The sequence below is a fragment of the Dendrobates tinctorius genome, unplaced genomic scaffold (genome assembly GCF_039654945.1).
Source record: "Dendrobates tinctorius isolate UK_male_01 unplaced genomic scaffold, ASM3965494v1 ptg000040l, whole genome shotgun sequence".
In the NCBI taxonomy this organism is placed as follows: domain Eukaryota; kingdom Metazoa; phylum Chordata; class Amphibia; order Anura; family Dendrobatidae; genus Dendrobates; species Dendrobates tinctorius.
In genome coordinates, this window is record NW_027361708.1 from 29,079,984 (window position 1) to 29,105,649 (window position 25,666).

The 25,666-nt window shown below is 42.2% G+C and overlaps 1 protein-coding gene across 2 annotated transcripts in view; it reads right to left on the reverse strand.

Annotated features, from left to right (window-relative positions):
* The window catches only part of LOC141088709 (microsomal triglyceride transfer protein-like), a 181,832-nt gene that overhangs the window by 84,025 nt on the left and 72,141 nt on the right, over positions 1–25,666 (reverse strand). For both annotated transcript variants that reach the window (XM_073574883.1, XM_073574884.1), the window contains exons 4-7: positions 17,266–17,373; positions 14,462–14,578; positions 5,802–5,941; positions 4,891–5,041 (exon numbers count right to left, since the gene is read on the reverse strand). In XM_073574883.1, the coding sequence (XP_073430984.1) occupies positions 4,891–5,041; positions 5,802–5,941; positions 14,462–14,578; positions 17,266–17,373 (516 nt within the window). The remainder of the gene's footprint in view (positions 1–4,890; positions 5,042–5,801; positions 5,942–14,461; positions 14,579–17,265; positions 17,374–25,666) is intronic.

Consider the following 25,666-nt stretch of genomic DNA (forward strand, 5'->3'; position numbering starts at 1 on the left):
CTTGACTGGGACGAAAGTGGGGTGATTTAAACTTTTATATTTTTTTATCTTTTTTTTCATATTTTTTAAAACATTTTTTTAAATTTTGGCATGCTTCAATAGCCTCTATGGGAGGCTAGAAGCATCCACAACTTGATCAGCTCTGCTACATATAGGCAATGAGCCTATATTTAGCAGAATTACAGCATTGCTATGAGTGCCGACCACTGGGTGGCACTCATAGTAATGCTTGATCAACAACCATAGAGGTCTCTAGGAGACCTCAGGTTGTTATGGCAATGCATCGCTGACCCCCGATCACATGACGGGGGTCGGCGATGCGCGTATTTCCAGCTATGTGGCCGGAAGCGCTGGTTAAATCCCACTGTTAGCATTTGACAGCGGGATTTAACTAGTTAATAGGCGCGGGTGGATCGAGGGCACTTGTCAGCTGTTGAAAACAGCTGACATGTCCCGGCTTTGATGCGGGCTCACCACTGGAGCCCTCATCAAAGCGGGGGATCTGACCATGGACGTACTATTGCATCCAAGGTCAGAAAGGGGTTAAATGCTGGGTCAATTTCATGACACCATCCCAGCATCCAGGCCCTGATGACTGGGTATTTTTGACATGGAGGGAAAAGCTTTTAAAGATGGTAAAGCAATACCTGCCAGATAAAACCAGTGTACTCCCCTTAGGGTATGTGCACACGCTGCGGATTTTGCTGCACATCCGCAGCGGTTTTGGCCCTGCGGATCCGCAGCAGAATTAGCTGCGTTGTACAGTACCATTATATCCTACGGAAAATTGAAACCGCAGTGCAGCCGGTGCGTTTTGCTGCGGTTTCCAATCCGCAGAAAGAATTGACATGTCATTCTTTTCTGCGGATTCCGCTGCGGATTGCCATCTCCTCCATTGTAGAGGTGATAAACCGCAGGGCAAACCCGCAGGCTAATCCGCAGATAAACCGCAGGTCTTTTGACCTGCGGATTTACCTGCGGAATTTGCAAAATCCGCACGGAAAAATCCACAGACCAATCCACAGTGTACGCACATACCCTAATTCCTCTGCAACCTAAACCTATTGAGTCTTAAAGCTGGACATGTGGCATAAGCTGTCCTTCTATGCCTTGGAGGTGTTGTGCTACCTGCCACTAGAGTTTTGTCTGAGTGGGTATTTAGTGCCTCTGGGGGGGGCTAAAACACAGGCGCTCTTGTCTGTCAACAGAAAGTGCTGACAGGCTAACTCTGATAAAAATGAACAAAGCGTGGATTAGCCCCAACTTTTCCACACCACCAGATGACAGCAGCACATAAAGTGTTTTTAATCTTCAATATTTTAATGAGGCCCGCCAGTTGTTGCCTTCAAGTGTCTTTGGACTGAATAACCATACTTTTTTCCTTGCTTTGCACTTTCTTCAGAGCCTTTATGAGTGTAGGAGCACATCAACTTTACTTTCTGCAGTCAAGAGTCTATGGATGAGCCTGCTTATAATTTTTTTCCTGGCATTGCACTATGTGCAGATCCTTTATGAATGTGGGCATACCACAATTAAACTTTGGCCACAATATTTGAATGAGGTACTGCAGTCAGTTTCCAAGGATGTATGGATAACCCTGCTTGTAATTTTTGTCAGGCTTTGCACTTTGCACTGCACATTTTTGGCAGTTAATGCTTCCTTCATAAATTACAAATTATTTATAAAAAAAATTCAAATTTCGTTTACTGAGATTATTTTGTTAGAATCCTTTTTAAATGTTGCCTTATATACAAGTCATTATACAGGAAAGAATGTTTCTTAACATTTTTTTCCTGTAAACACCAATTTCTCATTGATTTTGAATGCTTTTTTGTCTGTCCTTAAAGTGGAGTAAAAATGTGACACCATTGTTTTCAGCAACGATCTTGGAGTCAGAGACACTTCTAGAGTTCTTCCTCATGCTGTTCTCCTTCCATTCAGCACTTTTTCAATCCATTTTAACATTTTCACTGCCCCCCAGGCCTCCTTGTAGAGTCTCAAAAACACACATGGGCTGTGCACACTGCAAACAAGTCTGTATGACAGTGTTCACACCACCAAAAGACCAAAGCACAGGAAAATACAGTAAAACAAATGTAAAAATACTCTGTTGTAAAAAAGTAACAGTAAACAGCAAGTGCTAGTAAAAAGATGATAACAAAACGTATTTAGTTGATACGCTTTTTGCAAAATAATGTATACTAAGCCGCTCTACCAAACGTCAAGGTATACCCATCTTAAAGCTGTCCTGTGCTTCAGTCTTTTGGTGGTGTGAACACTGTCATACAGACTTGTTTGCAGTGTGCACGGCCCATGTGTGTTTTTGTGTCTAATTGGTTTCTTGCTATTGCAAGTCTGGGGAGGTTCCACCCCTCTCTTATGGGCCGTGCACACAAAAGTCATCTTCCATAGCGTGTCCACATTGGACATTGCCTGCTTGAATCCTGCTTATACAGGTACTATTCACATGATCAGGCTTTTAAATACATCAGTTAGGACTCCTCTAAGATGGGCATACCTTGACGTTTATTAGAGCGGCTTAGTATACATTTTTTGCAAAAAACATATCAACTAAATACCCTGTTTTGCTATTATCTTTTTACTAGAACTTGCTGTTTACTATTACTTTTTAACAACAGAGTATTTTTACGTATGTTTTGCTATATTTTCCTGTGCCTCACTCCTTGTAGAGTCTGCCAGAAAAATACTAAGATTTTGCATTGACTACCATTATACTCGTTGCTCAAAACTAGCATCCAAGCATTAAGAATTCCTCGGTGCAAGTAACGAGCATCCAAGCATTTTAGTGCTCGCTCACCTCTGTACTCAGCATCTCTGTCCATTTATAAGGCACTAGCCACTGAGCGAACTGATTGACTGCAGAACAGTCTATGTGACGTTAGTGTTTCAGATAAACAGCAGAGACCAGGGCAAGGGGGGGGGTACAGCTGATACTGTACCAAAGGAGGGAAAGTAAAAGTCTGTTTCTTTATAACTCCCGAAGCCTATACCCAAACATTTTTTGAAAGGGGAAAACACCTTTAATGCATGAAGGCAGAGGCGTAGCCAGGGTTTTGGTTCGGGGGGGGGCAAACTTCTGAGTGGGCCCCTAACCAGGTAACCTTGATTACAACCTCAGCAGATGACTGTGCTGTTACTGAAAATAATCTCTATATAAAGGCCAACATGGATATTACCACCATATGTTAAGTGGTAGATATCAGTCCCATGGAACATATAAGAGATCACAGTACAGTTATAGAAGGTTGACTTAGGCTAGTTTCGCACTAGCATTAAGGAGTGCTGCGAATGGCAGCCTACTTCCTCCGTGAAGCTCAGCCCATGCTCCGCCTACTGCCACATGAGTCTAGCGTTTCCCTGCGTACCTATCTTTAACATTGGGTATGCAGGGACATGAGTTGTATGCGGATGCGTCTGCATGCGGTGATTTCATATGCATGGCGACCGCACGGAATTCAAAATTTTGCCAGTGATAGTTCTGTCCTCGGCTGAGCAGCTGACCTTGCTATACTTGTGTATACCATTATTTCCCGTGTGCTTGTCCTGTGTATGATCCGGCTTGTCCCTCGTTTTGTGCCTGCACACTGATTCTGTACCTATGCTATTCTCTGGTTCTGATCTCTGGCTTGCCCTCTGACTACCCTCCTTGTTTGTGCCCTTGGTTACTGCGTTCCGGTCAGGGTTCTGACTTCGGCTTCTGTTTGATCATTCTTAAGTCTGTGTCCTTGGATACTGCGCTACCCTCTGGCTTTTGAACTCAGCTTGTCTGACCTCTCGCTCTCCTGGCTCCTGCTCTCACTCTCTATCTCCCTTGCATGGAGATTAGCTCCGGGCATAGTAACTAACTGTGGTTAGTTATAACAAATTATAGTTATCCTCCATCCCATCGTCCCTTGCCCATATACCCATCATAAATATACACCTTCCCATAGTCCCGTGCCCATATACCCATCATACATATCCTCCATCCCATAGTCGAGTGCCCATATACCCATCACACATATTCTCCATCCCATAGTCCCATGCCCATATACCCATCATACATATTCGCCATCCCATAGTCGAGTGCCCATATACCCATCACACATCCTTCATCTCATAGTCCCATGCCCATATACCCATCATACATATCCTTCTTCCCATAGTCCCGTGCCCATATACCCATCATACATTTCCGCCATCCCACTCTTAGTAACCTCTCACTACTAAAAATGAAGGGCTCCTAATATTTCCTAATAGGCTATATCAAGATAATTTTCTAATCCAGACATTACTTTTGATCCCGTTTAAAGCACAAACCAATATGTGTATGTTACTGTGTGAGTTTATTTGTTGGCTTAACTGCACATATATGAACGTAGTCCACTAAACTGAAGAGTTATAGAATATTTTGAGAAAAGTAATCTAGTCATTTCTAGGCATTTAGTTGTTTATTTGCAGAAGTGATTTGACAAGTAAGAAAATACAGTATATTGAGTTGAATGTGCTTTAATATATTAGTCAGTGTACTGTAAAACCTAAATCTGTTGTCCCAAAATGAAAACTTATCCAGGAATTATACTCTCAGAAGCTATTCTGTGGATAAAGGATCTGTTTTGATTTGGTTCTTCGCCCTGTAAACATTTTATGTACAGCTGCTGCTTGAGATGGTAACAGAGTTGATCAGTGGGGGTGATGGGTGCTGTACCCCCATTCATCTGATATTATTGATTTAGGCTAAAAATGAGTCATCAATGTAATAGTAGTGGAAATCCCTTTAAGCTACAATAAACCTTTCCATATATACATACAGATCTTCCCAAATTTTCCAGTATGTACTGCATAACTATAATAAAGTGAATATTAATTTTATCCAAATTACTAACTTACCAAGGTGTGATTTCCTGCAGACTGGTCCCGGGGGTGGCTCATAAGTTCTATCTTGTAGAATTTCTCTTTCAGTTGTTCAAACACCTTGTTAATACTCTCTCCTAGAATTTCAGGAGAGTCAGGTTTGAAGGATATGAGCTCTAGCTCCTGTCTAGTTTAAAAAAAACAAAACAAAAAAAAAAACATTTGATTTTGGTACGTTAAAATTTAAATTTATTGTATAACTCAGAATTTTGCCAATTTGGATGTCATAAGGTTTGTGCATTCTGGAAAGTAACTTGATCAAGTGCAGATGTAACAGTCATACGTCGTCCCTCTTATTTCAGATAAGAGGGTCTCCCATAAAATTAAATATCACTTTTATAAATAGTATATAGTAAGTAGGGGGCTCTGCTAAAGATTTTTTTATTGGACCCAGGAGCATAAATTTGAGTCTCTGAATTTTTTTTTTTTTGAGAAAATGTATCAAAATTGTGTGTTTAGCACAACTAACTAGGCATGTTATGCACTTCATGGATGGTGTATGTACAGTATGTACTGTATACTCTAATATTTTATGCAAAAAAGAGCAAATCTTTAATAAATTTAATGACACTTTAAGACCCTTGCAAAACTTTTCAGATAAGTGTGCATAGTTTTTAAAACTTTCCGTAAAATGGGTACATACTATGTAGCACTATTTACTTAATTTGTGACCGAATTTGTCCCATTGTTTAGTAAATTTGCTAAATTGTCATTCCCATCTATTTAAAGATTTTAAAGAATAGGGATATGAATACTGGAATACTTGCAAGACTGAAATGTTCACAGTAAACGTTCCCATAGCCTTAGTAAAATTATAGTAACTGGTATATTAGTAGAGCAATTAGCCATAGTGAAATTTGCATATTTTCATATTAATTCTGACTTACCTGGATGTGACGTGAACTCCAAGCTGAGATCTCAAACTTGCAGACAAGTTATGACTTTCTTCGGAAACTGCTTTTTGGAATGTGGAGCCGTTAAGTGATATATATCCACTGCTGGTGGAGTTCCACAATACCCCCAGTACCTTGAAACAGACATTTCTTTAGCTTTATGTGAGATAAATGCTTATATTGTATTTTCTTTAAGGGTCACATTAAATAAACCACTTACTACTACATGTCATTCCATCACAAGGTAGTAATATACCGTACATTAATTATTAATCAGTGTCAGATCAAATTCTATAACTAGTCATACAGAATGTCACAAACGTGAGTATACTACACAGATTTTTGGAAATATTTTATTACATTTTTTCATTGGGCAACACTGAAGATATGACACTTTGATACAATGTAAAGAAGTCAGTGTATAGCTTGTATAACAGTGTAAATTTGGTGCGTCTGCTAAATAACAACACACAATTTTCCCTCCCTGGTGTCATGTGACTCATTAGTGTTACAAGTTCTGCGGTGTGAATGGGGAGCAGGGGTACTAAATTTGGTGTTATCGCTCTCAGAATCTCTCACATGTCACTGGAAATTCCACATGACACCTCATGGCAAAGATCTCTGAGGATCTGTATGAAAGAATTGTTGCTCTTCATAAAGATGGCCGAGGCTATAAGAAGATTGCCAAGACCCTGACAGTGAGCTGCAGCACGGTGGCCAAGACCACACAGCAGTTTAACAAGACAGGTTCCAATCAGAACAGGCCTCGCCATGGTCAACCAAGAAGTTGAGTGCACGTGCGCAGCATCATATCCAGAGGTTATTTCTTCAAAATAAATGTATGAGTGTTGCCAGCATTGCTGCAGAGGTTAAAAGGGTGGGAGATCAGCCTGTCCGTGCTCATATGCGCAGGTCCGGTTTTAGACAAAGTGGGGACCTGGGAAAAAGTTTAAAGTGGGGTCCCAAATGCTCACATATTGCACCATCACACAAACATTTTGGCTCTTTTTATATGCGCTGAGTTCAGGTCGTTAAATGAGCGTGATCAACCATATTGAAGTCATTTGATGCTTGTTTCCCGGCCCCTTTACATCGGCTGACAAATAATAATGGAGACAGAACAATCACTAGTAGATCAATTTGTCTACATACAGTATCATGTTCTCAGCATCATATCTGCAGTTTTCACCGGACAATGTGCTGCTGAGAACAATGATTTTTGTTCCGGCATAAACAATCCAATCACTCAATGAATAGGCGGCTTTTTACAGTATAATGCAGCCCATAGTCCTCCACACAGTATAATGCACACCCAATAGTGCTCCATTCAATGTAATACACACCCCATAGTGCTCCATACAGTATAATACACACCCCTTAGCGCTCCATACACATTCATAGTCTTCCATACAGTATAATACACACCCCATAGTGCTCCTGCTTAGTATAATACACACCCCATAGTCCTCCATATAGTATAATACACACCCCATAGTGTTCCATAGAGTATAATACAAAACCCATAGTCCTCCATACAGTATAATACACACCCCATAGTGTTCCATAGGGTATAATACACACCCCATAGTCCTCCATACAGTATAATACACACCCATAGTGTTCCATAGAGTATAATACACACCTCATAGTCCTCCATACAGTATAATACACCTCATAGTGCTTCACATAGTATAATACACATCTCATAGTCCTCTATACAGTTTCATACACACCTCATAGTACATGATGATAGTACAAATAGGTACAGAAGACTCTGTCTTCTCCTAGGACTGTATTGAACCCCTTTCGAGATCTTTAGAGCAAACACAGCCTTATTAATGTTAGCGTGACCTCAACAGGGAAAACAGATGGCAACCAGTGTTTCTTGATTGTTTCTCTAAAGCTATCACCCATAAAATGCAACCTACGTAACCCTAACATACTTTGCTACTAGGTTTGTACATGCACAGTAAGTAATTTGCGGCAAGAGCCAGCATTTTTCATGTGGCGCATCAGATTGTTAAATTCAACTACTAAACATTTGTAAAATATTAACTTTTTTTGTTGTTTTATTTGCTTGCCATTATTTTTCAATTTCTTCTCATCCCTGCAAAAAATGCAAACTACGTAACCCTAAAACTATATTACTATGCTATTAGGTAAGTACAACAGCAGAAAGTAATTTGCGACAGCCGCCAGCAGTAGTGTTCTGGTGCATACGAATGATTAAATATTGAAACAGTTGTACAACCTTAATCTTTTTCATTTTCCCCTTTAAAACAAAAATTTCAGTGTAAGCCAAAATGCTATGATACAAAGTAGGCACATGTAGGTTCACGCCTGGACACAAAAATATGGCAACAGTTTACATTATGGTCATCGGGTTTACAGCTGATAAACTGGACTATTAAAATAAATATTCAAAACAATTAAATGTGTCCAATATATTAAAGATTTTTTTAAAATGTGCACCCCAGTGCTCTTCAAAAATGAACAGGGCAAGAAAAGCTTGTTAGTTTTGTGGCCCAGAAGTAAGCACTTGAAACATGTCGCTGTATTGTAAAGTAGACTGCCGATTTGAAATTTCTGGAAATTTGTGAGTGGAATTAAAAAAAAGAAAAAATATGTATACAATATACAGTACGTATAGATACAATATGTGACACACAAGACTAGGTTTCAGGATTCTTGTTTACTAGTACACAGGGTATTAATCTTCCCTCCAGCTTTACAATTGCAGAATATGAAGATTTTAAAAAGAGATTACTAAAGGTACTGTACTATTATTGCAGTATGCCACAGATCAATGAATTCAAAGTCCCACTAACTATGCATGTACAGCACTTCCCTGTCTCAATTGAATGGATTCATATTCAAACTGACTAATACTCCCAATTTCAATGGGTTTCAACACTAGGGCATTAGTACAACACAATCCAATTTTGGCCTTTTCTGCCCCAATGTGGAATGAGCTGTGAGCTCTGAACTTCTATCCATACCCTGTAAAATCTTAAACTAGTGCTGCTTTGTGGGTCCTCTTCTTAAGAAATGTGATGTGATAGCTGCAGAGAGTTACAGGGAATTTCTCCTGGCCATGCCAGATGTCATTAGACTGCTCTGTGACTCTTTAGTAGTGTGTGAAATGGTGTTGGGCATTTTTATTTGCCTGATCCACGCAAATCGAAAAACAAACTATTTGAATTTGCTGAGACCTGAGAATTTACAGAAATTTCACTCGAAGTTGATCCTACATGGAGTGATTTAATCATCTCTACTCTCTTTGTATTTTTTATGACTATTTTAAACCTACTATTATACTTTTCGTTCAGAAGGTTTCCCTATCTGAAGATAGCAGCAGTCCCAATTTTGGTGGTTCCACTTGACACACAAAAATGTTTCCTGTTATGGCATGTAATAAGCGCTGTGTGTAAAAGGGGCTTGTTGATAGCTCACTTCAATAGATTAACCCGCTATTTTTCTGTCACAGTCAATGAATAGATTGATAATGGAAATGGCTTAGATTTTGGTAATGAGCATCTAGCCAGCTCTGTGTGACATCACTGATCAGATTTCAAAACAGGAGCAACCGAACCCAGACAGCTGTGTTGTGAGTTCATTCTCACCAGTTATGAGTTCCCCTTCTGGACTCCCTCTGGTGGTGACGGGAGGTGGTGCAGCTGGTTTGATCGGTGGAGATCTGCCACCTGAGAATGAGGATGATGATTGGATTTCAGGATTCTCAGATTGGATTTAAGACAGCCGACGCCCTATTCAGTTGCTGGTGATTCCTTCTGGCTTGTCAGCTCTTGGTTTTCAGCTCCGTTCCAGTCATCTAAAGCTAAGTTTTTCTGCTAATGTTCACACTTGATTTTGTTGGTCTATTCAGTTTTTTGTGAGGTCTGCCAGCCCCGGCTGGGGGCTGAGCTGAATTTCCACTCTTATTTATCAGTATTTTGCCAATTGGCTTTATGTCCCTTACTAGTTCGGTCTCTTTTTGCTCTGTCTCAGAATATTTCAGAGTGCTGATATAGTGGGAGAAGTCTAGTGACTTCAGGGTTAATTTTGCTATCAGAAGTGTTGGACATTATTTTGTAGGTTTTTTTGCAGGTTGCAGATAGTGTCTTCCCTTTCCTTTCCTGTCTAGTTAGTTTGGGCCCCATCATTTGCTCAGCCTATTTTCCTGCCTGTGTTTGTGCCTTCATCTTGTTTCACCGTCAATACATGTGTGGGGGCTATCTATTCCTTTGGGTCTGCTCTGGGGCAGTTAGTTTTCCCTTTTCTTGCTTTAGGCTTATGTAGTCCTCCGGCCGTGATGAGGCGTCTAGGTTCATCGTAGGCACGCTCCACGGCTACTGCTAGTTGTGTGGTAAGATCAGGGATCTGCAATCTGCATAGTTACCAACCACTCTGTTTTCTGTGGCTTGGCTTGTTTACTTTTTTCTCCACGGTGACCCATTCATAACACAGCTGCCAATATCTTATAATAGGGACACCTTTGAAAATAAATGTGTATTGGTAACGTCTATATAGTCAAATAAGTACCATATCTATTTTTTTCAAAATTAACATATCCTTTAAAATATATTAACCCCTTAATGTCCAATGACGGACACAGTCCGTCATCAGACATTTCCCCTGCTTTGATGAGAGCTCCGGCGCTGAGCCCACATCAAAGCCGGGACATGTCAGCTGTTATGAACAGCTGACATGTGCCCGCAATAGGCGCGAGCGGAATCGCCGTCCGCCCGCGCCTATTAACTAGTTAAATGCCGCTGTCAAAGCTGACAGCGGGCATTTAAATAGCATTTCCGGCCGCCGGGCCGGAAATGACCTCATCGCCGACCCCCGTCACGTGATCGGGGGTCGGCGTCATGTTGCCTGGACAACCAGAGGTCTCTATGAGACCTCTATGGTTGTTCCAGGCATATGGCTTTCAGCGCCACCCGGTGGTCGGCACTGAAAGCACAGCAGTAAATCTGCTACATATGGGCGATCTGCTCATCGCCCATATGTAGCAGAGCCGATCGGGTTACGCAAGCTTGTAGCCTCCTATGGAGGCTATTGAAGCATGCAAAAAGTAAAAAAAAAAAATGTTTAAAAATAAAAAAAAATTAAAAAAAACCTAAAAGTTCAAATCACCCCCCTTTCGCCCCTATCAAAATAAAACAGTAAACTGGAATTTTTTTTCACCACTTAGATAAAAGAGGACATAGACATGTTTGGTGTCTATGAACTTGTAATGACCTGGAGAATCATAATGGCAGGTCAGATTTAGCATCTAGTGAACCTAACAAAAAAGCCAAGCAAAAAACAAGTGTGGGATTGCACTTTTTTTGCAATTTCACCGCACTTGGAATTTTTTTCCCGTTTTCGAGTACACGATATGGTAAAACCAATGATGTAATTTAAAAGTACAACTCGTCCCGCAAAAAATAAGCCCTCTCACATGGCCATATAAACAGAAAAATAAAAAAGTTATGGCTCTGGAAAGAAGGGGAGGGAAAAATGAAAATGTAAAACCAAAAATACCCCTGGTCGTTAAGGGGTTAAGGTACAGGGGGTAAACCAATATCATGTTTATTTGTATTTATGGCATGTTGAGTTGAATTCTTATGTAAAATAATTCACACTGTTTAATAAGTCTTCCATGCATTGAACTCTGCACTCAGATTATCAATTTTGATGTCAAACAGCTCTGTAATTTTTGCTATATTATCCTTTATAATTCTGTGTCATTCAGTTGAGTGCATTCTATCGCGTATTCTCGCTACGCTGTAAGCAAAATAGTTCATTAAAACATGCTTTAAAAGTTTCAAAAAAATTAACTAAGGGAAAAATCACATAACAATTATACCTTGCGAATGATTACCACTCTTACTCTTGTAATATTTCTTCATCATGTACACAAGATATACATAATGAAGGAATATTACCGCACTATTACTGCCATAGACACTAGTGTGATAACATTCTGCATCTTTACTAAAAATGGAAAGGCAATCCTCTAAAAGGCTCAAAAGAAGGTACTGCTTGAACAGATCAACCAGTTAATGGCCAAATTATGATAGCTTGTGCCGATATATTGCCATTTTTCTTGTCAGATGTGCCATTTATTTTTTCATAAATTGATATAACAAGTGTAAAATATTGTAAAAGAAGGATTTCTAAGCCAATAATAACCGATAGCTGTGGTTTTCTTGAATTCCAACCAGTTTCTAAAGTCAATGAACAGAGATTGTTCCCATAAAACATTTTTTAAAAAAAGAGATAAGACACTTGAGCCAGAGGAACGTATTGGCTGACTGCCTAGAATGTAGAAATTACGAAACTGCTTACGCAAGTACTGGACTTCACCTGTCAGCTTGCCCTGACCCTTGCTGCTAGACCACAGACCGTTCCAAAGGTGAGGTATAGATAAGAATATCAAATGAGACCACCAACTTTTAGATTAATTATAAAGAGATCTGTAAATCTTCAATTTGAGCCGTATCCGTTATGTGGGAATAGCAGAGCAATATATAGTAAATATCAGGGCCTATTCAAAGTTGAAGATACATTAGGAATATGTCCATCCATAATGCTTCCACAGAAATGTTTTTACTGGTATTTTTTGGGTCTAAAAATGGTTCCCCGTTTAAAAAGTGAGGTAAAATTGTCAAAAGTCACAGAGAAATCAATACAAAAATGTGTTTACATTCTGTGTATTTGGCATACTGTGCAGTGACTACAGGGTGGAAATAAAGTTGTATTCTCCCTGCAGCTGCATGTTTCCAGTCTGTCATCGGGGTGGTGCAGGTTGATATAGTCACAACTCATTACACCACTGCCCATGTGACATATGCGATCGTAGTATGGAAATAAAACTTGTTTTTCCAGGTCATGCAAATAGCATGGTCCTCAACTTAGGAATATTTGAACTGATTTACCCACCAGCTATTTAGAGTTGTCAGAAGTTTTGAGGGGACAGATTCCCATTAATGGTCAGTAATTAATTTACTAAAAGTTTGTGTTACACACCTGTCCTGGAGCCATTGCCAGGGTTTACTGTCTCCTTTTATTGCTGCTTGTTTTTGCCATAGCTCATGCTGAATTTATCAGTTAACCTGGTGAACTCCTCAGACATCATCAACCTTGACCTTTTAAGGCCATCTCACACAGAGGCCAGGTACTTGGGTATCAAATAGCATTGGTCACAGTTGAATCAAGTATGCCAGGAGTTTGCCTTTACTCTACTAGGTTCCGCTCCAAGTCAGGTGTTTATTATCTCTCCAGCTACTTCTGACTTCCAAACTAAAGCAGTGTATATTTTCAAGCCGAGTCCCTCTTAATAAGTGTTGTCCATATCTACTACTCAACAAGTTACCAACTTCTTACAACTGTTCTTTGTGCTGTTCACAGCTAGCTTCTGCAATTAAGAAAATATATCTCTTCAAACAAGTTTCCACTTTCCATATACTTCCATGTAATACTGTGGTTAACTACTTCCTTGCTAAAAAAAAAATCTCAGTTTGTATGAATTGCTGCTATTAACGATTGCAGTGCTGAAAAATACCAGATTGCAGATACATGTCTGTATTCTTGGAATTAACTGGATCCTTGCTGGAAGATAAGTTTCTTATACAGCTACTGTTCTCGCATATATCTGCACACCTTGTTCAATTTCATGTGGTGCTACTTGCTATGCTTGTTAGTCTGCAGGCCAGCATATTCTGTTTCTCTGGTCCTCAATGATCTATTAAGCTGCTCTGGACATCCCCTACATTCTGTACTATTCATCCTCACCTAAGTCTTAGGCTGGGGTCACACTGCATTATGGCAGTCTGTTAGATGGACTGCGTTACACCGCAGCATAATGCGATGTAACGCAGTCCGTTAATGCTGCCATTCCCTCCCATTATCAGGCGCATCGCTTACACATGCCATAATCGGCATGCGCTAGCGATGTACCGTCATTTTGTGATGGAGCCTCGGACGCGGGATGCAGCGTCCGAGGCTCCGTCACCACCAGCGCAGATGAAGCATCTGCGCTAGCGGTAGAGCACAACATGATCGCGTTATGCTATATCGTTAACGCAGTCCATCAACGCTATGTGTTGAACGGACTGCTTTAATGCAGTGTGACCCTAGCCTTAGAGAATCCAACTTATCAGGTAAACCTTTAATAGTTTGGTATGCATATAATTTTTGGAAGCATCATGGCTTTGGGCTTAAAAAAAATATAAAGACACTATTTCAAGCATTCAAAAGGATAATATAAATGGCTGATTTCTTGTAGAAAAGGTACCACAAATGTTTAAAGTGAGTTGAGGCAAGTTTCAATACTGGGAAGCGAATGAGCTGCAACATCACACACAACTTATGTAAAGGAGAGTCACTTTCATTGGAAGGAAGGAGCCATACTATTCTAATCTTGAACAATCCCTTTAATGTAACACAAATTGTGTTAAAGTCCTGGAAAGATTAAAAAAATTTTCCCATAAATATTATTACACTTGCGCATGGTCTGTATCTGATGCATATCAACCACATTTACTTAAATAACAATGAGCAACAACACAGCCTATAGACAATAATGGCAAATGTTTTTTTTTTCCTTTTTACCCATTTAACTACTGGAGCTTGTATGACAAATAACACAAATAACACGTTCTCACCTTATAATCTGATTCATGGCCAAATTGTGAGTTAATGCAGCTCTCAAAATCTTTTGTCTTGCTGATGAAATCTTTGGATGTGTTGTAAGTTACTTGACATCTCCCTGAAACATCTTCCTAAAATATACAGAAATATTACATCAATTACTGTGTCTTGTGCCTGAATGGAGATTAGAGTGGAATACATTTGTATTCATGTGTGCCTTTTATTATTGCAGTTTTGGTATAGTTTTTACACTGTAAAAAGAGCCAGCAGAAGCCTGCACAAAAATGGCATACAGTGGCTCGTGAAAGTATTCACCCCCTTGGCTTTTCATTTATTTTGTTACATTACAACCTGTGTTTAAATATTTTTGCAATCTGATTTTTGAATGATGCACCAACACTAATTAGTCTGAGTTGCTGAAATGAAGTGAGAAAAATATAGGCATAAATTACACTTATGGGATCAAATACTTACTGTAAATATTGGCTTGTGCATATGTATTCACCCCCTTTGCTATGAAATCCCTAAATTTAAAGCATGCTTAGTGACAGGAAGTCCACCTGTGTGCAATATAAGTGTCACATGTTTGTCAGTATATACACTTTACCTTTTCTCAAAGGCGACAGATGCTGCAACACCATTAAGCAAGAGGCAACACTTTACCAAACACCATGAAGACCAAGGAGATCTTCAACAAATCATGGACAAGGTTGTTGCGAAGTACAAGCCAGGGTTGGGTTAAAAAAAAAAAATATCCCAATCTCTGATGATCCCCAGAGCACCATCAAATCTATTATCATCAAATGGAAAGGACATTGTACCACAACAAACCTGAGAAGAGATGGCTGCCCACCAAAACTCTCAGCCCGGGCAAGGAGGCAATAAATCAGCCAACTTAAACTATTTAGTGCTGATGCATCACGCATAAATTGGATTACAAAACTATTTAAACACAGGTTGTAATGTAACAAAATAGGTAAAAAGCCAATGGGGTGAATACTTTCGCAAGCCACTTTATCTGCTGAAACATTAAAATTTTAATGGGAAACTGACAGCTGATATATACTGCCTGATTTACTCATCAGACACTGGCTGCTTGATTTCAGCCAAGTATGTTTGACTTGAGAGAAAAATAGTGTAAAAAAAGCCGCTGGGGACCGAGCAGCATGGGTAACTAATCAGACAGGTGGGTCCCAGCATCTTCTCCCTACCTGCTCTTTGAGCTCTCCCTTCACACATACACAGTGAGAGACCTGTCACTCAAGGAGAGCGGGAGAGCAAAAGCCGCCGGAAGCGCCTGTCAGACTATTCTCCCTGAGCTTTTTTTCATTGTTTTCTTGCTTTACTGCTTTTACCATATGTGTTAATCAACTATATAGAGACAAATCAGACTTTCTGTGGATGGACCATACATATTTATATTTTTATTTGGAAAGGAGGGTGTTTCAATATATATATATATATATATATATACACACAGTATATATTTTAAATATCATTTTAATATTATTTTTAATTTCAGTCCTCCTAGGGGACTTGAACCTACGATCGTTTGGTCATTTTTACTATATAATGCAATAATGATCTCCTATGAAGCCCAACCTGTGGCTAGGTATCATAGGAGTCCAAAAATGGTCTTCAGTAGGTCCTTGGCTGTTGGTGCAACTCATCGGCATAACATATTCCTGTTGCGGGGGGGCCAATGGAAACCAGAAAGAGTGCTAAGAGAGACTGCAACACTTAAATGCCATTGCAATAAATTGAAAGTGGCAATAGCAGTCGAAGCTGTCTCTAATTGCTGATGCTACAGCCAGTTGTGGTCTGTATAACACAGCCGACACCCGGCATGGATGGCTACATAGACATGCACTCGACATATTTTGCACATGAACGCCGCATGTCAGGAAGTGGTTAAACATTTACTCATCTTATATATTTTACAGAGTGATTCAGAAGTTTTTAGACTGTATATATGTAACTGCAGACATTATAGTTCCCGGTTATGGACTGGTTGCTGTGGTCTGCAGGACCTCAGCACACACATTTTTTTCTTCTGGGGCATATAAAGCACACGAGGACAAAGTACAATAAGTAAATCACCCAAACAGTGGTTTCACAGACAGAATATCTTTGGGAAATGTAAATAGATTTATAACATTTTTTTTAAACAATGTCAGAAATGAATCCAACAGGACTCATACGCATTTTCGAGAAAAATGGACAAGTGCAATCTGAGAAAAAAATTGGATTGCACTCGACCAATGTTATTCAATAGTTCACATCTCATCTGCGATTATTTTCTCAGCTGAATTTTGAATGATTTTTATAACTTAAATATGGATCTGATGAGTCAAAAGAAATAGAAAGAAATGCTGCACTCGTCCAATTTTGTATGAACTTGCGGTTTATTCCATTAAGTAGAAAATATAGTTACATGCGGTGGTGCAGGTGTCAGGGGAGTGATTGATAAGAATAGGAGACCTGACGGACTACGGCCGTTTCACGCCTTTCTGGCGCTTCACTCCCCTGACACCTGCACCACCCCATGTAACCATGTTTTCTACTTAATGGAATAAACCACAAGTTCATACAGGATTGGTTGAGTGCTGCATTTCTTTCTATTTCTTTTGACTCATCAGATCCATATTTAAGTTATAAAAATCATTAAAATAAAAAAATATAAAAATAAAAATAGGAAATAAAAATCATTACTGGATGATTTATGAATAAAGTATAAGATCTCCAAACATTCACTTCAAGTATTAGGACAAATAAATCACCCCTTATTATTAGCTGAAGGCTTTTTATAGTCACTTACCTCTAAATGAGTCCCAGAAAGTGGTTGAAATTGAAACAGACTGATAAGTCCCCTCTTTATATCAAGCACTTGACTGTCATTTTCACATGTACTGTACAAACCTATAACCTGGAAAGTAAGCATTGAAATAGTATAAATGTAGTGTCGGATGATAATTGATCTAAGTAAAGCTGCAAACATACGAGCATTCGAATTCTCGGCCAGACTCCTCCACAATTTATGAATGTGACTGGGTCCATGTGCAGCTCCATGACTGCATCATTACCATGGAAGGTGGAGCATTGAAACTAGAACACAAAATTGATCAACTGCTTCTTTCTCCCCTTGTGAGCCACTTCATCCCCTTCCATCAAAGTCGGGTTTTGCCGATCGAAACCCGACCCTAGCGTGAGGTCGGCCATGAGGTCGCCGATCAGCGCACCAAAGTTGCCTTTCAAATGATGTTTTCAGCGCCTTTTCTCACTCAATGATGGAAGACGCACACTGTGGCCAACGCGATGACATGCGCAGCGGCCAGCACCATCGTAGAGAAGGGCAGAAGGGCATTGAAGTGATTGGCTGGCTTTCTGTGGCGTCACAGTGGGTATAAAAGGCTGTGAACGCCGACCGCCATCTTACTTCTGCCGATCTTACAATAGGGAGAGGTGCTGCTGCTGATTCTGAGCAGGGAAAGCGTTAGGCAGGGAAGAAAAAAAAAAAACTGCTTCTGCTGATAGCGCTTTTCACTGTACAGTTAGTGTGCAGTGAAAGGGGAGGATTTTTTTTGTGTGCAGCAGCGCTGGTGGTGATTAGGCTGCCTTTTAAGGCTACCTGCATTGCTGTGTGCACACTGCTGTTAAAACCGCTTTTTTCAAAGCACTCCACATTTTATTATTTTGTCCTGGTGAGTTACTGAGTGTTCATTTTTTCACACACCGTCTAGCGGTGTACGCTCCTCACACACTACCGTGTAGCGGCTGGTATCACGGACAAATAGAAGCTATCTGGATGTGACTCTGGAAGAAAAAGCCGAGGAGGTTTTCCGTTTTTCCAGACCTACACCTTAGAGTCCTGTCCGTCTTTCAAACAGTTTCGTACATCTGCTGTTTAATAACGATCAAAACTAGACAGAGACAGAGTGTGTCAGTCCGTATACAAATACACGGAGCTTGACAATTTTACATACACACACCGTACAGTGGTGTACGCTCCTCACACACTACCATGTACCGCCTTCTAGCACGGACAAATAGAAGCTACCTGTGTGTGACTCTGGAAAAAAAAAGCCGAGGAGTTTTTCCGTTTTTCCAGACCTACACCTTAGAGTCCTATCCATTTTTCAAACCGTTTCGTATATCTGCTGTTTGATGACGGTCAAAACTAGACAGAGACAGCGTGTGTCAGTCCGTATACAAATACATGGAGCTTGACAATTTTACATACACACATCGTATACAGCTGTCTGATTCTCCAACAGTATTGTATATCTGCCGTTCGCATTACAGTCACTTTTATACCTAGTCAGCGTGTGTGTGTGACACTCCGTAAATACATATACGGAGATTGGTAGTTGCACAAAAAACGTATACAGCTGTACACTTCTGATACAGTTCCGTATATCTGCTTGTTGGATTATGGTCCAATACATACTGTGAGAGCGTCTGTGACTAACATAATATATACGTTTATTTAATTTATTTAATACACCTTACACAGCTGGATGCTCCTCATAGAGTACCATCTCTCTGCTGGTATTTTTGGTACATTTTCCCAAACATGAGGAAGTATGGTGGAAGAGGCCGTGGAAGTGGGCAGGGGAGCGCAGCTGGTACTGATGGTGGTGGTGCATCGGCTGGTTCTGGCAAAAGCACAATAGCAGCTAAGGCAGGAGGTGTTGAGCCTGCGTCGTCCTCTGGCCCAAGAAGGCCTGTAAGGTTGCCTTTTCTTGGAGTAGGAAAACTGCTTTTAAAGCTGGAGCATCAGGAATAGGTTTTGGCGTACAGTGCCGAAACAGCCACCAGCTCTATTGCCTCCTCTTCTGAACGGTCGAAACCTGCAAGCACGGAGTCATCAGTGCAGGGTTCTGGTCATAAAAAACCCCTTTCCTTGTGTCCTTCACCCCTACCAAAAGTTAAGGATGTGGCAGCCCACACTTCAGATTACTCTATGGAGCTCTTTTCACATACCATGCCTGGGTTATCCAGTCAAATCATGAATTCCCCAGTCCAAGATGAATCTTACATGGAGTGCACTGATGCACAGCCACTGCTAGATGATTCTGCTGGCACATTGACCCACAGCACTACATTGCCCATGCAGTCTATTGAACCAGAATCTGACCCTGATGAAACCCAGGTGCCCCTTCCCGCATACTATACCAACTTACACGGTGACACAGAGGAAGGTAAAGAGGAAGGTGCAGATGACTTTGAAGAGGAGGTGATGGATGACCCAGTTCTGGACCCGGATTGGCATCCACTAGGGGAGGAGGGTGGCGCTGGCAATAGTTCAGATAAGAAGGATCCACAGCAGGTATTGACATCGCAGCAGCAGTTATCTAGCAGGCCCTTAGCTGTCCTAAAACGTGGAACAAAAACTAAAAGAGTTGCAGGACAGCTTGACCAGTCGGTCAACTTAGCACAGCGTGCAAGGCCAGAAAATGTATACCATAGTAGGAAGAGTGCAGTGTGGCACTTCTTTGTCCAAAATCCTACTGATGAGGCAAAGGTTACCTGTAAGAAGTGCGGAAGGACCTTTAGCCGAGGTAAACAACTCAGAAATTTGAATACCAGTTGCATGCTTAGACATTTAATCAACATGCACTTGCAAGCGTGGACGGACTACAAAACCTCAGGTAGCACATGTGCACCTGCTCCAACTGAAGGTAGCCAACAACGCTCCATCGCTACCCCCACTGTAAGACCATCGCTGCCATTAAGCACACCACCAGCGCTAAATGTGGAGGTGTCGTCGCAAGGCCAAAGCACTCAGGGAATCACAATGGTTTTGCAACACAACACTGAATCTAGGCCATCACCACCAATACCATCACCAACCCCCTCTCACTCCATCCGGTCCACCGCTACTTCCCCCATATGCAGCTCTCCAGTCCAGCTCACCCTACCAGACACTCTGAGTAGGACAAGAAAGTACTCATCCTCTCATCCGCGTACACTGTGTTTGAATGCCTACATTGCCAAACTAATCTCATTAGACATGATGCCCTACCGTTTGGTTGAAAGCGAAGCTTTCCGTGACCTCATGGCCTACGCTGTCCCACGCTATGACCTACCCAGTCGGCACTTCTTTTCTCAAAAAGCCATCCCTGCCCTCCACCGGCATGTGAATGACCACATTGTCCATGCACTAAAACAGTCAGTGAGTGGAAAGGTGCACCTCACAACAGATGCATGGAACAGTAGGCATGGCCAGGGCCGTTACATGTCCATCACTGCGCACTGGGTTAATGTGGTGGATGTAGGCTTCACTGGGGACAGCGGCGGTGAAACAGTGCTGTCTCCTCCTCCTCGTCTATCAGCGAAAGCTCGTCCACAGAGCGCAGTCACACGAGCATTACATCCACAGCTGGCAGTGTTGCACACGATGTGTCCCACTATCGAACAGCTAGTGGTAAGCGTCAGAAGGCGGTGTTAAAGATGATGTTTTTGGGCGACAACAGACATATTGCGGAGGTACTGGCCGACTACTTGCAGTGACAAACAGAGTCATGGCTGGGCAGTCTACATTTTGAGGCAGGCAAAGTAGACAGTTATAACGGCCGTAATTTTGTGGCAGCCATAGCCCGTGCAAAACTCACACACATAACTTGCCTGGCTCACACTTTGAACCTGGTGGTGCAGTGCTTTCTTAATAATTATCCAGAGTTCAGATCCCTGCTCCATAAGGTGCGAAGACTGTGTTCGCACATCCGTCGCTCGGCCGTACACTCCAGTCGTATGCAGAAGCTGCAGTGATTGCTCCACCTCCCCAAGCACGGCCTAATCATAGACGTTGCAACAAGGCGGAACTCCACCCTGCACATGGTTGAGAGGCTGTGCGAACAGAAGCAGGTTGTAATGCATTTGTGGGAGGATACACGGGCAGGCAGTTTGAGGGAAGACATGGTATTGTCGGGTGTACAGTGGTCAAAGCTGAAAGACCTCTGTAAAGTCCTTCAGTGTTTTGAGGAATGCACATGGCTGGTAAGCGCAGACAATGCCATCATAAGCATGAACATCCCACTTATGCGTCTGCTCATGCAAAGTTTGGCGCACATTAAGGATCAGGCGTCTGCAGCGGAGGAGGGAAGCCTTGATGACAGTCAGCCATTGTCTGGTCAGGGAACTGTCCTGGATGAGGTGGAGGAAGAGGAGGAGGATGAGGGGGATGATTATTTTGGGCAGGAGGATGTTACTCAGGGGACAAGTGAAAATGTTGGCGTTCCAAGGTCAGGTACAGTGTTTGTGCGTGACTGTAGGGATGTGGATTTGCCAGAAACTGCTCCTCCACCCACCACGGGCAGTGCATCATTGACACCTGGAACATTGACACACATGTGCGATTATGCCTTGCGGATCCTAAAAAGGGACCCCCGCATTGCCAAAATGATGAGGGATGACGACTACTGGCTGGCTAGCATCCTCGATCCATGCTACAAAGGCAAATTACACAACATCATGCCACAGGAGAACCTAGAGATAATATTGGCAAACAAACAAGCAACTCTGGTAAACCGTTTGTTTGAGGCTTTCCCAGCACAAAACAGCGGTGCTGGTTCTCCCACGAGCCGTAGTGGGCACAATCGAAGAGGTGTTCGTGGTGCACACACCATAAGTGGCGTTGGAGAAGGGGTTTAATTACCTCTCACACGACTGCTAATACTGCATCGATTAAAAGTGACAGGAGGCAGCAGTTGTCAACTATGGTTACAAACTACTTTTCCTCCCATATCGATGTTCTCCCTCATAGGTCACTCCCCTTTGACTATTGGGCCTGTAAACTGGACACCTGGCCTGAATTGGCACAATATGCCTTACAGGAGCTCGCTTGCCCTGCTGCTAGTGTGTTATCTGAAAGAGTCTTCAGTGCTGCTGGATCAATCCTGACAGAAAAAAGGACCCGTCTGTCGACCCAAAATGTTGATGATCTAACCTTCATTAAAATGAACCATGCATGGGTTTTCAAAGGATTTTGTCCCACCTTCCCCTAATGACACATAGGTTACCAGAAAAGTGACTCGGTTTTTTCCTCCTCTTCCTCGGACTTGCCCAATTAAGCCCTTTGCAGCAGCTGAATGTCCAGCCAACACATCAACATATGCCAATTTTTAAACCTCCCTAACTGGGCTGCCCACCCCTCCCCCAACGGCTGGGGTCAAGACCTGGCGCACCCGGGCAAGTGCCGTTGCTCTGAACAGGTGGATGGGCCCACTGATGGCCGACAGCAATGGCACAGGGCCCCTCATAGTACAATACAGTGTCTCAGACGCCGTCAGACACACCAGCGTTGTTATGAATGAGTCACCGTAGGAGGCAAAAACAGAAATGCTAGCTAAGTCCAGAAAACCAGAGAAGTTGGCAGCTATCAGATTGCAGACCCCTGAACCTATCAACACAACTAGCAGTAGCCGTGGGGGGTTCCTACGATGCCCTAGACCCCTCGATCACAGCCGGAGGACTATATAGCCTAAAGACAGAAAGGGAAATCTAAACTGCCCCAGAGCAGACCCCAAAGCAAAAGGCAGCCCCCAACATATAATGACGGTGAAGCAAGAAGAAAGAACACTAACACAGACAGAAAGATAGACTGAGCAAAGACGGGGCCCAAGCTAACTAGATAGGAAAGGACAGGAAGGCTGCTGTCTGCAATCCGTGAAAAACCCTATGAAAATAAGAGCCAACAAACTGACAGTGAAAAAGGCCCTGAAGACGCTAGGCTTCAAAAAGGCTGTGTCAGTACTCAGGAATATTCTGAAGACAGAGCAACCGGAAAAAGGAGATTCAGCTCACCCCAGCAGGGAATGGCAGAATCCAGAAAAGCAAGGCAAACAAAAGCAAAACAAAACTGCTAACAGGCAAAGCAGAAAACTTAGCTTTAGAGGAGCAGGAATCAGACTGGTGTCCTAGAAGTCCACAGAGAAATCACCCGCAGGGCAGAAGGGCGTCGGCAGCCTTATATCCAGTCCGTGACTCCACTCAGCCAGTCATCATCATTAGGCTCAGGTGCCTGATAATCAGGCTCATTACCTTCCGTTACCAGAATAGGGAGTTCACCAGACCTCAGTGACGAAGGGGAAAATGAACTCACAACAAGCGTACTATGAGGGGCCCTGTGCCAGTACCATCAACCACAATTGTGCCCCCCTTGCTTGGTCATGGCCACAGCACTTGCAAGTTGCAATACTTACCTCTCCCTGCTCCACTGCTGTGTAGTCTGGGCAGTTAAATCCTTCACAGGAACGGCCACTAGAAATTTGGTGTATTGATGAATGATGGTTAAGATGTAGCTATGGCCTGTCCTGCTGGCCTCTACCTTCAGATGATCAATGGCTACCATTTGAAATGGACGTCAACTTACAAGCGGATGCAGTGGTGCTTTATGATCACGTTTCACAGTTGTGATAGTCACAGACGTGTGACATTCCTGCCAGCATTTTTCAATGTCCCCTCTCATGCCAATCCAATAGAATCGCCTACGGCCTGTGGCTTCTGTCTTTTGCACTCCAAAATGACCAGACACATCATGATAGGCAGTGAGGACCATGGGTACATCTCTCCCTGTAATCACAATTTGATGGAGACGAGTAATGGTGATGTGATCCACGCTACTGCAATAAAGCAATTCTTTCTTCACAAAGAACCTCTTTCGCTTTCTCCACAGACACAGTAATTGAGGGTCTGCATCGCCTCTGCAACATCTACCGGAAGGTTTTCACGCGATGAGTAATTCCAAAATTTCTGCTAACACTCGACTTTGCGTCTATACTTGTATCCATGTAGTTTCCAGTAGCGGAGATTCTGGACTGGCTTACTGAGATAAATATATACGAAGATTTAAAAGTACCACAACACTGCATACTGGTGTACGCTATGAATACCTTTTCCTTTTACTACTTTTTTAATTCTGGTGTAATACATAGTGAGCCTGTGAGTGTCTGTGTCTGACTCCGGAAGTATAGACGGAAATTTAACCCTAGACTGGACACACCTGGTATGTGCTGATACAGTACCTTGTTTCAAAAATTGAATTAAGGTATCATCTGTACAATAACCAACTGTGGGGGGGACCCTCTTCTTGCCACAGACAAACACGAGACTGAGACAGAGTTTGTATTGAACAGGTCCGTTTTTAGTGCCCATCCTTCTGTCGACAACAGCAATTCAGCACAGCCGTTTCACATTTCTCTGCACACAGGCCCCGGTACCTTCACTTCCTTTGCAACTATAATCGTGGCATCCTCTGTGGCTCTTCCACTGTGGCTGGCCTAGGCCCAACCACCACAGCGCTGCACCAGTCTGAGCACACCATCCATATGATAGCCCCAGGCCATCTTTGTCTGCGGCTACCGTCCTCTGGGCCCCCCCCTCTGACCGCCTCAACTGTCAGTCCTCTCTGGAGCCTTTCCACTGTCTCTATTTCCTCAGCAGAACTTCCTCTTTACTGTGCTCCCTTCGCTGACTGACTCTTCCAGAACCTTCCCTCAGCCTTTTATACTTCCAGTTCTGGTAACTCCGCCCACCATCACCTAACAGTTTCTCAGACCAATGGCAGTTATTCTGTCCCACTCCTACACCCTCCGCTGCCCTCCAATGGGCAAGCTAATACACTGCACCCTTTCTCTTTATCTTAGCGGTTTCGCACCTACACTGCACTACACCTCTGCTTCTCACTACAGGCTGGTTTGTCTGTCAGTCCACCTTCCCTACATCATCCATAGTGAGTGAGCGTGTGTGGGTTACGCCTTCTATATATACGGTGAATCGGAGAAACAAATTTTTACACTATACTCGATACAGCTTGTATCTTGTTATACAGTACCTTTGTTCGACATTTAGCATTACGGTCAAATCCATACTGTGTAAGCGTCTGAGAGTGACTACGGGACTATTTATACGGAGATTTCAATTGTACCCTAAAAAATATATACTTGCTATCTTCTTATCCAGGACCTTTTTTACAACATTTTTTATTATGGTCAAAACCAAACTGAGTGAGCATCTGAGGGAGACTACGGAAATATATACTGATATTTTCAATTTGGCCAGCACTGTATACAGCAGAACGCTTCTGATACAGTAACCTTTTTAGCTATTTAGATTCTGGTGTAATCCATAATGAGCCTGTAAACGTCTGTCTGTTACTCCGGCAATATATTTGGAACTTTAAGATCACCCCAACACTGTATACAGCTGTGTTACATAAC